The following is a 12217-nucleotide window of genomic DNA, read 5'->3' as shown; positions in this document are numbered from 1 at the left end:
CAACATATGAGTGCGCCGACATACGAGCAATTTGAGATACGAGTAAAATTTCAGGCAAATATTTATCTTGAGATACGAGACAAATTTTGATATACGAGCAGACAGCGGACGCGAGAGGCTGCACATAAGAACATCATGGGTACTGTCTCTCTCCCCGCAAACCCCTCGTGTAATGTCTCTCTGGTCACAACTCCCTCGTGTAATGTCTCTGCGAGCATTGGGCAGAGCGTTGCATTTTTTCATTGTTTTTTTTCCCGTAAGACAGTGAATGGCGGATCGATCACTAATACGAGGAGTATATACTACTTCTCGTTGGCAAGTGGTCATGCGTTATCCTATTGTGAGGACATTTGTGTGCATCATTTTGGGAATATTTTGAAGGGAATACAAAAGTAAACAACCCTCGATAGGTTGCATCTGAAAGTCAGGGTGGAGGCGGGGCCAATAGAGCCAACCTGGGAGAAGAAAGGTATCAAAATGTCAAACAAAATTAGAATTAAGTTTAGTGTAACATCAGATTAAACTTATTTTTGAGTGTCTGCATCGTAATCCAAGTTCATTTAAATTTATTTATGTTATGTTACGAGCGCATTGCCATGCAAAAAGTCCCTCCCCCTCTCTCTGTCCGTCTCTCTCCCCTCCGCGAAATCCGTCTAATTTTAGTAATATTAAACACATTTTAGTACTATTAAACCACTAGTTATTTGTTACTTCGTTAATATATGGCGAATTTGAATAAATAAAAATGTTTTTCCAATCCAATATCCTCTTTTGGGTGTTTTTTCAGAGCGCTGGAACAAATTAATTTATTTCTAAGGTAAACGTTCATTTGAGTTACGAGTAAATCGACATATGAGCTCAGTCCCGGAACGAATTAAGCTCGTATCTCGAGGTACCACTGTACAATGAAATGGCATGCACTGTTGGTGGTACTGAACACATCAAAAATAAACATTACTTAATGATTAAAAATGTAAACACATTATTGTTTAATGACTAAGTTAAAGATAGTGATTGCGATTTTGGCTTCTTTACTTTTATTTAGCTAATTTAAGTCCTTGACGTTACCAAAGATGCTTTTGGTGCTTGGTCCTCGGCATTATTGAATGTAGAAAAGGAGATTTCTCCAAAGTTTTGCAGCTCTGCGCACAGTTTGCTGCTTGTCTGAGCAGTTGATGAAACTTTACAGGCAGTCCCCTTCATCACATCCTTCAGCCCACTCTTCTTCCCCCGGCTCTTATTTCTACATTACATGGCGACCACGGCCTGTAATGAGAACGAAAGATTTATGGATTTGATCAATATTTTTTCACTCCACTAACTTCAAACCACATTTAGTTGAAATGCAATCCATTACAGCTACGTGAAGTATATGAGCTGCCGCCATGCCCTTGAAGAAGAGTTTGGCCCCGTGACAAGTCACGACTGATAACGCAAACTCTTCTCTGGAGCCACTTGGTATATTTTTGGGTGCGCTGTCCACAAATGTAAGTTATATCTCTTTGTATTTCACAGGACCGTCTCTTCTTCGTGATGGAGTTTGTAAATGGTGGAGATTTAATGTTCCATATTCAAAAGTCCAGAAGATTTGATGAACCTCGGGCGTGTTTTTACACAGCCGAGATCACCTCTGCTCTCATGTTCCTGCACAGCAAAGGGATCATCTATCGGTATGAATGACACACATATATGCACACACACGCACACACAAATCTGCCTTTAAAAAAGTCAAATCATAGTGAAAATCGTACTTATTATGAACAAATATTCTTGGAATTGAACTGAGATTATTTTATCACGGAATAAATCAAGTGAAGCGTTTTATAATAATGTTTTATAATTAAACAATACAATGGCTGTTTTGTATTGCGTCAAACTTGCGTCCATTTTGTGCTCATGAAATATTTTTCTAAGCAGGATGTTGCAATATATGTCCTCAACATCCTCATGAACTACTTATAGTGCGCATACTGTACATTACACATACTGTACATTGTATAGCATGTTGTCAATTTGTTTTCCGTCCTCCTCGCGCATGTCATCACCATGCCTAAAGATCACTGTCATAAACACTGCAGTTTTTGCACAAGTCACGAGAAATATAAAAACAATCCACTGTCCATGGCAGCAACATATTGTCCCCTGCAATCTTTCTTTAATGTAGTTAGTTGACAACACACTCGTAACCGAACAAACAAATTTAAGTTAACATGGATTAATATATACAGACACACGCAAACATACGTTTAATGTAACTTTACACAAAACTGAAATTCTAATTTTGTTTTAATTTTTTTTACCTTCGTTCTGCGGGTTAGCTGTTTGCCACGCCTCCACCCTCACGTTCGCTATCGATGGGCTGTTTGCTGTTGTATTCCCTTCAAAATATTCTGAAAATGATGCACGCAAATGTCCTCACAATAGGATAACGCACGACCACTTGCCAACGAGAAGTAGTCTTGAATGAGCGATCGCGGGAGCTAACAGGCTAAGGAAGGAAAAAAATGCAACAGCTCAGCCTACCCACGTATTGATTGTGGTTAATGAAGTTTTATTCTGAGAAAGGGTGCCATTGCCTATCGGTGTTGTGTGCACGAGTATACTTCACTACCCAGAAAGCCCTCTTTTTGCCCGCGCATGCGCGTTGTGCGTTTTCTGGTCCATGTGTAGGAGAAACTCGTGTGAAGAAATTGTTCAGTGCTCGTAGATATCTGTTATACACGAAAGGGATGCGGCAAAAAAAGACGATAAACAGCCTCTCTTGTCATGGCCACCTGGCTTTCTCGCATCTCTAAATTTTTCTCGTATCTAGAGCGAATTATTTCCTAGAAATTTTCCTCGTATCTCAAGCATCTCGTAGGTAGAGCTGCTCGTATGTAGAGGTACCACTGTATTGTCTTTTCTGCCAGTTTGCTGACTGGTGTTGAGGTCTGGATGGCAGTTTGTGATAAAGGCCATCACGTGTTCAAATGATAAAACCTGAGTTATACTTAGCCTGCCAATGTGTCGGCCACAAGTGTGGCATGTCATAAAGCATGACTGTTGCCTGCAGGGAACAACGCTGCTTGCAAGCCACAATAGAATTAACAGGAAAGGAAATGATAAAACCGGGTTTTTTTTCTCTATGATCTTTTGTAATAAAAAGTTGCTCTCATAATTCCTAGAGAGTAGAATCCTCTGTGTTTTCCTGGAAATTCTCAAGTCAGTTGAGTCAGTTTAGAAAACCACTGCTGTTCAGTCTGGTTTTGTACGTCGAACTGTTTTTGTTATTTTACTACTACATGGAAAATCTTCATTTCGTACCTTAAAACTTTTCAACTGGCGAAACCCTGAATCATTGGCACCATTTCAGTTCTTCTGAGTAGAAGGCTTCCGCTCCCAGTTAATTTATTGCGGTGTTTTTGACAGCCATGCTGGCAAAGAAACTGGATTTTTTTTAGGTCAATACAATTAACAGCTCATGTTGTTTCCTTGAAACTATTCAGTTCACTTCTACTGTTTTTACACTTACTGTCCATTGCGTCAAACTGCTCTATGTTATACAGCGTTGTTCTCTGCTTTCTGTTCCAGTTAAAATGACTTTCACAATTTAGTGGTACTCGCTAACCTTATGTAACTCATCGGTAATATAAGTTTATTTGGCCTGTGCAAATGTAGTGTCCTTAATCTGAGGAACTATGGATAACATTTGACTAATGTTGAAAGCTACACACTATTCTGGAACTGCTTACTGCATTTTTTCAAATAATTCTAAATAATGAGATGAGGCAAATCAGGTATTGGTAGTCTTTTACTAAAACCACACCGATAATGCTGTTTTTGAAGCCCACCCATCTTTTATTTAATATGGTGGTCTACAAAAAGATTTCAGTTCATCCCTACGAAATACTAATTTGAGATGGAGTTGAATCTTTTGTGCTACGCTTGCTCTTTAACATTGTTGTAAGGAACAATTACCGCAATATTTTAAAATTCACATCATCCCTGAAAATACACTGGTAATATTGGTACACTATGGCACAGCCTTCCTGTATCTCAGCCTTGTTTAAAATCTATTGCACAGTGCTTTTAGCTTTATTTGGTCCGTGTCCAATCAAAGTAAGTAAACACAATGTTGCTTTCTCTTTTTACCCGTCTATAAGGCCATTTGAATGATAAAGGCTTCTTCTTTCCTGATATGGTCAGACAATCAGCCCTCAAACGATCTTTCCCGCCCTTCTTGACCCTGCTACAGATTTGACAGGTTGGATGTATGTTGGATTTTGATCACTAACTAGCCTCCAGCCCCTTCCTCTCTCACCCTTCCATTGATCCGTCTGAAGCAGAAAAATGATCGAGTCACGGAGCAAATACTGTCACCTTCCATTTTCAATGTCTTTGTGATGCCTTTCAGGGATTTAAAGCTGGATAACGTTCTTCTAGACAAGGATGGCCATTGTAAACTGGCAGACTTTGGCATGTGCAAGGAAGGCATATTTGAAGGCACTGGAGCCAGAACTTTCTGCGGCACCCCTGATTACATTGCCCCTGAGGTTAGTTCAGACTTATCGAACTTTTTAAAAGATAGAAAGGCAAACACTGCCGATGAGATAATTCCTCTCCCTTCCACCCTAGACAGACTCATGATTAACTGGAAGGTAGAAAACTTCAGTTACATATCAACCAATACTGGGAATATACTTATTAGAATTTACCTTAGCTTCTACATGTTTGGCCTTCATTATTAAGGGATTAAGATTTTCTGTATGTTATGGCTCACTGCAAAATTGGACGACATTTTTTGTCCCACCCTTCAAATTTGAAATATTCTATGTAAAAATACTAAAATAATAATAAACTAATACTAATACTACTTTTTTACCTAGGTCTACAATGTCTTGTGTGTCTTGTGTCTGTCCTGCTACTGCAACCAAGAAATTTCCCGAATATGGGATGAAATAAAGTTCTAATCTACCGTATTTTCACGACTATACGGCGCATCGTATTTTTAGCTGCAGTGTCAATAACAAGTGCTATTTCTGTATTTTACACACACAAAGGACGCACCGTTTTTAGAGACGCATCCAGGCATGAAAAAACAAACACCAGCTTAAAGATACACGCTAAAAACACGTTTTTAAAAAGGCAACGGAAGCAAAACTGAGTTCGGTTGTACTTTATTTAGCCATTTTACAATGTACTCACGTCATCATCACCCACAAATCCATCAAAGTTGCCTCGTAAAGCTGTGTTGATGCCGGTCGCCAGGCCACAATCCATTCGCAAATAGTAGCTAGCTAGTAGCTAGCGTCCATGCTTCGTAAAGCTGTGTTGATGCCGATCGCCAGGCCACAATCCATTGGGTGTATTGACAAAAGAACTATATATCCCAGCAGTCACTGCGCAGGACTTTTTCTTCGGGAAAATAGTAGAGTCGGGGGCTGCTTGCCGTAGTTGTGAGAGCTGTAGAGGATGGTGTACTCTATCGACTGATTTATTTTATTTTATCATGATAACAATTTTAGTATTGGTCCATATATAAAGTGCACTGGATTATAAGGCGGCCTGTCTATTTTGGAGAACATTTAAGACTTTTATGTGCGCCTTAGAGTCGTGAAAATACGGTGATCTAATCGAAACAATGCAGTTTCTGAATCTGTTTACTTGTGCTAAAACTAAAATCTTAAAAAAACTAGAAAAAATAATGGTTTAAAAATCTCTCATCTCATCTTCTGAACCGCTTTATCCTCATTAGGGTCACGGGGGGTGCTGGAGCCAATCCCAGCTGTCTCCGGGCCAGAGGTGGGGGACACCCTGAATCGGTGGCCAGCCGATGGCAGGGCACAAGGAGACGGACAACCATGGACACTCGCACCCATACCTAGGGGCAATTTAGAGTGTCCAATCAGCCTACCATGCATGTTTTTGGAATGTGGGAGGAAACCGGAGTACCCGCAGGAAACCCATGCAGGCCCAGGGAGAACATGCAACCTCCACACAGGTGGACGTGACCTGGATTTGAACCCAGGTTCCCAGAGCTGTGAGGCCGACGCGCTAACCACTCGTGCCACCGGGCCGCTGATTTGAAAGAACTTTAATAATTCCTAATAAAGCTAGACTATTTTCCCCCCAGATCCTCTTGGAGATGGAGTACGGGCCCTCTGTTGACTGGTGGGCGTTGGGGGTACTGTTGTACGAGATGCTGCAAGGCCACGCACCCTTTGAGGCCGAAAATGAAGACGACCTGTTCGAGGCGATCCGCAATGAAGAAATTTCTTACGCCCCCTGGCTCAGTGTCGAGTCAGTGGATATCCTCAAAGCGGTGGGTCCCCATTGACTTCTTTATTTACTGTCGCCATTCTTGAAAAGGCGCACTCACAAATCGGGATGTGAGTCACTTTCTGTCCTTGGCAGGCATTTGGTCTCCCCTGATTGCATCTGTTGGACTCTGCCGTTTTTCCACGCCGAACTAATGATAGAGAAAAATCCATTTCTCACTCGGTTTGTGTCCCGAGTTGCACAGGATAAGACTTCAGACAGGGATCATTAACAAAATGATCAATTTTCCACATTCCTCTGTAGCTCTGCAGAGCACCAATCGCAGTAGGCTTCTTTGTTCTGCTTTGTTTGCTTTAATATGTGTCACTCTTCAGACTGACTCTGACTGTAGAGTAGCGGGCAGGCTTACAAGCGCTGCTCCAACCAGCTGTTAGGACCAAGTCTTACATAACTATATTAAGGCATGGTCCAATGCCCAGTCTCAGTAAACTGGCTATAAATATGCCCGCCTCCCTTACGCATGTTGTTACTCCAACATGCTGGAAGAAGTGCTCCACTGAGCTCATTTATGTCACCTGTTACGTAAAAAGTGTGAGTGGATTTCAAACATGCAGTTCTATTTAAAAGGATCGTTGATCCGCCGCAAGGTTCTTCTTTTTCCCCTCAGAAGGATCAATGAGCTCCCGTTGTTCTATTGGATCTGTTAGGACTGCAACCATTGTTTACCATATGGCCTTAAGTCATTGGCTGCGAGAGAGGTCCAATCCTTTAGAACTGGGAGGGGTGGCAGTGGATGAATGAATATGCCTTCACTGCCACCCTCCCATTTCTAAATGATTGGACTACTGATGAGTGCATTTAAATTTGCAATAGCCAGATAAAAAGAGCCTCTAATTGGACATCTGTCACCGTCAAGGGCCACCGAATTAATATTTAAAATTTGAGGACACACTTTAATAGATTGGGATTGTAACGTAAATCACTTATTTCATGAAGATGAAATGCGATATGGTTTCTTTACATAATGAGATGTTATTTGCCGATATTACAAAGTCTCCCCTGATTCTATTTAAGGAGCCTGCGATGGCTCTTCGACTATAATATGCACACATTGTATACAGTAAGTTACAATTCAACTAAAGCAATTTTGCCATTTTTGACAAACTTGTTACTGGAATATTCAAGACCTTTGAAGTAAAGCAATTATTTTTAATAAAACAACATATCTAATTCGTGATTTGAACAATTTGATTGGATTGTTGCTCATCGCTTTAATATATAATAATAATAATAATGACAACCGCAACAATAATAATAATAATGTCAACAACAATAATAATTATAATGACAACAACAACAACAACAATAATAATAGTGACAATAATAATAATAATTTTAAAAAAACATCCTCATAAAGGCCAGTGATCCACATCAGTAGACCTAAAGTGTTAATTACAAATATATACTATAATATTAATATATAGTGGAATATTCTGAATAATTGTGTTTTTATTTGACTTTTTTATGAATGAATACAAATATACATTAAATTAAATAAACAGAAATGCACTCCTTTTATGGTCGCCAGTAACACTCTACAGTGGTTATTTTTTCTTGGTATTGAACTCATTACGAGCAATTGATTTTAACTGGGCTCACCCACTTTCACTGCTCATCTTTCAGTGCTATAGACTATTATGAATTATGAAGGGTTAACTAATCAATGTATCGATTCAGATCAATGTTTCGTTGCACACCTAGTTTTAACTAGTTGTGTAAATCACTGGTCCCCAACCACCGGTACGTGGACCGGTACCGGTCCGTGAGTTACCTAATGCCGGTCCGTCCGAGTGAAAAATATTAATGTTTTCGATCTCGCCCTCCTACTTGAAATGAAAAAAAATTGTTATAATAATAATAATGATAAATAATTGCGATTATGCTTGGGACATTTTTTTTGCCGTCGTGGGTGTCATTCACGCACCGACCCCACACCCACACAATTTTGTCTTAAGTTGTCGCCCTCCCCATTAGTCGGTCCGTGAGAAAATAGAAATAACTTTACCAGTCCGCGGTGAGAAAAAGATTGCTGACCGCTGATGTGAATTACTAATTTCTCACATTATGATCAGATTTGAATTCTTTGGACAATAATCAGATGTTTGCGGATATTACAAAGTGTGCCATAATTTTGTTCAAAACCAATGATACCACCATATCAAATTCATCTAACAATATATTTTCAAATTGTGGTTTCAGTTTAGTGTCATGCTCTCTGATGTTTTCTAATATTTTGTTTACCTTGACTTACTCTATGTTTTTGTTGAAAGGCACTGAAAGCGACTGATTCAGGAAATGGAATTAATCTTTCTAGTGACTTTAGGGTTTATCTGGCAACTGTCGCTGGGGAGTCAAAGGCTCATTAGTTTTGTCGGCTTCGTCTGAATGTCATTGGAAGCCTTAATGTGCACCTTATCTCGATCCCACTCCAAAATACATTTGCTTGTTTGCTTTCTCGCTGAAGGCAAGTCAAAACAAAATTGTCTTTTTTTCCTGGTCACACCCCGTAGCAGTTGTCAGACCTCCCTGTGATTTATGCTTTTATTGTTTCTTTGTGCGTAACACCGGGAAGCTGGGAAGGTCGAAGCAAGCTGAACTTTCCATAGCCAGTGTGTCATGTAGTGAACCAAGAGACAAATCGCTGTGTTTTTGTAAGTGGGGCGATATTTAGTGTCATCTTGGATGGGCTCCAGTTTAGGCATTACCCTCCTAAAGTACATCATCGAGGAGATCCTCTGGCTGAAATGATTATCCCAAAAATCAATTGCAAGCTCACTGGTCATTTTTTTTCATTCATTCAATAATTATCCGTACTGCTTATCCTCACAAGGGTCGCAGGGGGTGTTGCAGCCTATCCCAGTTAAGATCCTCCACCGTAAAACCTCTATTTCAATGGCGTGCCATTCCATTTTTTCAAACTTTCCCCCGTAGTGCCATTCAATTAGAAGGTGCCATTCTATTTTTCAATTCTTGCACCGTTCTATTAGAGGTGCCGCTCAAATAGAGGTTTTACGGTAATTTGGTGGGCACCCAATCGCACGGCTCAAGGAGACAGGCAACCATTCGCGTCACATTCGTACCGAGGGACAATTTAGAGTGCATTCGGAGTACCCGGAGAAAACCCACAAAGCCCTGGGAGAACATGCAAACTACACACAGGAACATCCGCACCTGGGATCGAACCCTTGGTCTCAGAAATGTAGGGCCGACGTGCCAACCACACGTCCACTGGGCCCATTTTGTTCATAACATTCTAAAATCGTTTTAAGGTATTTCACATTGATTTAGTTGATCTACATTTGTGTCTCCACAGTTCTTGACCAAAAATCCAGACCGACGCCTTGGTTGTGTTGCATCAGAGGGCGGAGAAATTGCTGTGACATCCCAAGCCTTTTTCAAGAGCATTAACTGGGATTTGCTGAATCGTAGAGCGATCGAGCCCCCTTTCAAGCCAAAGATTGTACGCCATATAAAAATCTTCCTTCACGAATAGCAAGCAGTTCTAATACAGTGTTTGCAGTCCGCTCACCTTGACTTGTGCGCGCTGTCCTTCGCAGAAAACGCCAGAGGACGTCAACAACTTTGACTCGGACTTTACGAGAGAGGAGCCCACCCTCACGCCCATCGATGACCCCCACATCTCCGCCATCAATCAAGATGAGTTTGAAGACTTTTCATACACGTCACCACAGATGCTGGAGAACTAAAAGCTTACTCGATCCTTGTCCGAGGCAGCTGTCGGTCGTACAGGCGCGTTACATTCCCCAAAGACGTGACAACATGACGCTCCCAAACGGCATTTTGGTTTGGACCATAATATGGCGTGATGGACTTGTACATATATTTTTTAAATGATATTTTTATTTGTAGGCATGCGTTTTCACCCCCTGTTGGAAGAGCCATTTGAACCGAGGGTTTGGCAGCGACTCATGCTTCAACATCACTGACGGCAAACGTTCAATCGGTCATTCATCTTCAGACGCTTAAAAGTAAACATCCAATTCATTTTAACCAGTTAAAATGGATTAGATGCCGATTGCCGTCATTGGCATCGAAAGAAATTGTGCTTCAGCAATTCTGTTTTATAGACGGCTACCAGTAATTCCCAGACAGCTGCATGTGTGGAATCTTTTTTTTCCTGGATACATCACTCTGGGGAAAAAATACCCGTCAAACCTTTCTCGCTAAGTGAATAAAATTAAAATCTTGTATTACCGTTTGATCTTGAAACAAACCAAGCGACTCAATAATTGTAATGAAGTCTTGTTTAAGGGAGAGTAAGACACTCACCTCCCTGTCTTGTCACATTCAAATTCTGTAGAGAATCTTGGGGATGATGCAAGATTTCAATTGTGGTAAAAGCATTGGTGATTCACTCTTGACTCAGACGGGAACTCTAAAAGTTTCAACACACCGGTAGTTGTCTGCTCACCAAGGATTGCATTTTGCAACTCTTCAATTATTATGTACAGTGTGTCATCTTGTTTTGTTTTTTTTACCACTCCTATCCCTTTATTTGCTGCCTTCCTGAACCAAAAAAAAAAATCTGGCACCTAGTCAAGGTCCTGGAGAACACAGTAGGCTCTTATTCCAAACCTGTAAAACAGACTATTCTCAATCAATATTTCTGTCTCACCCCGATGAATCATATCTGTACATTTCTAGCCAAAATTGACGCATCTGCTGAGTTTAGTGGGAGAACGGGTGGAAAATAAACAGGAAACCGTACTGCGTCATCGTCGTCCTTTTTGAAGAAAATAGCAAGACGAGAGAAGTGAATTATCCTTTTGTGTGGCGCTTGAAAGCAGAAGCTGTCGATACAAAAACAATCTTTTAAACATAAAAAGAAAGGGGGTCTTTCTTGTTCAATAGGAAACTAAACAACCTGGCCCCCGATATGGATTGCCCACCCTTTAAAAGAACAACTGCACTTCCTGTTAGCTCGAAGGAAGAAGCCTGCATCTGTTTATCTCTTTGGCCCCCTACTATGTGGCCATTGTGTGGGTTTGGTTTAAAACGTTACCAGCTTTTTGCCAGTGGATTGAAATTGTGAAGCGAGCACATCGTGCAATATCGTTCAGATTCAACTATGTAATATTAAATGTTCTAACTTTAAAGCGGACACTTCCGTTCACATTTCCTGGGACTTAGTTTTATCCAATATAAGCATCGATCACAGCAAGTCCTCGACGGCATATCGATGTTCAGGACATTGTGTCGCATTCATGATGGGGCGGCCTATCACAGTGAAAGAATGAGACAAGATTAAATGGCCTTAAGTTTTGTTTAGCCATTCATTCAGGCCACTTTGGCAGTTTTCCTTGGGTAATATAGAAATGGGAGTTCTAATTTTATTACCAAGACTAACTCGTGGCTGCCAGCAGTGGCTGTCTGTGCTGACTAATTGAATCAGGATGGTCCCACATGCATTACCCCAAAAAAAAGCAGACCACAGATGGAAAACACTTTGCAATCATCATTTTGTATTTTTTTTTTTAAGTTTACGTCTTACATCAATAGTAAACACGAGAATTAAGGCCACATTCAGCATATTCTAAATTTGGCAGTACATACTAGCGTACCAACTAGCTTAGATGTATTTATACATTTCAATTGGTCCTCCTACACTTGCAGACCGGATTTTTGGGGAGAATACAAATAATGGGATTTACAAAAAGGATTATTTCTAATAGAATGATAATAATAATCGGACATAGGCCCTGTCGTCATCATCAACAACAAAAGCCTAATTGTCATCACACCCAGAAACTGCGTATGACGAAATTGGTAGTGCTTCTCCATAAGGTGCGTTTTCTCGGCAAAACACCTAATAAGTGATCGTTTCGAACTCGTAATTTGGCATTCTGCTGTTATGGATACATCGCACCCCCCCCCCCCC

The 12217-nt window shown here is 40.6% G+C and overlaps 1 protein-coding gene across 3 annotated transcripts in view; it reads left to right on the top strand.

Annotated features, from left to right (window-relative positions):
- prkcha (protein kinase C, eta, a) overlaps positions 1-11046 on the top strand; it is a 28886-nt gene extending 17840 nt beyond the window's left edge. For all 3 annotated transcript variants that reach the window (XM_077620978.1, XM_077620980.1, XM_077620979.1), the window contains 5 exons: positions 1516-1670; positions 4394-4532; positions 6113-6301; positions 9632-9778; positions 9876-11046. In XM_077620978.1, coding sequence (XP_077477104.1) covers positions 1516-1670; positions 4394-4532; positions 6113-6301; positions 9632-9778; positions 9876-10025 — 780 coding nt within the window. In that variant the 3' untranslated portion in view covers positions 10026-11046. The remainder of the gene's footprint in view (positions 1-1515; positions 1671-4393; positions 4533-6112; positions 6302-9631; positions 9779-9875) is intronic.
- Positions 11047-12217: the final 1171 nt, after the last annotated feature.

Source organism: Stigmatopora argus, chromosome 15 (genome assembly GCF_051989625.1).
Source record: "Stigmatopora argus isolate UIUO_Sarg chromosome 15, RoL_Sarg_1.0, whole genome shotgun sequence".
Lineage (NCBI taxonomy): Eukaryota > Metazoa > Chordata > Actinopteri > Syngnathiformes > Syngnathidae > Stigmatopora > Stigmatopora argus.
This window is presented reverse-complemented; position numbering and strand designations above follow the sequence as displayed.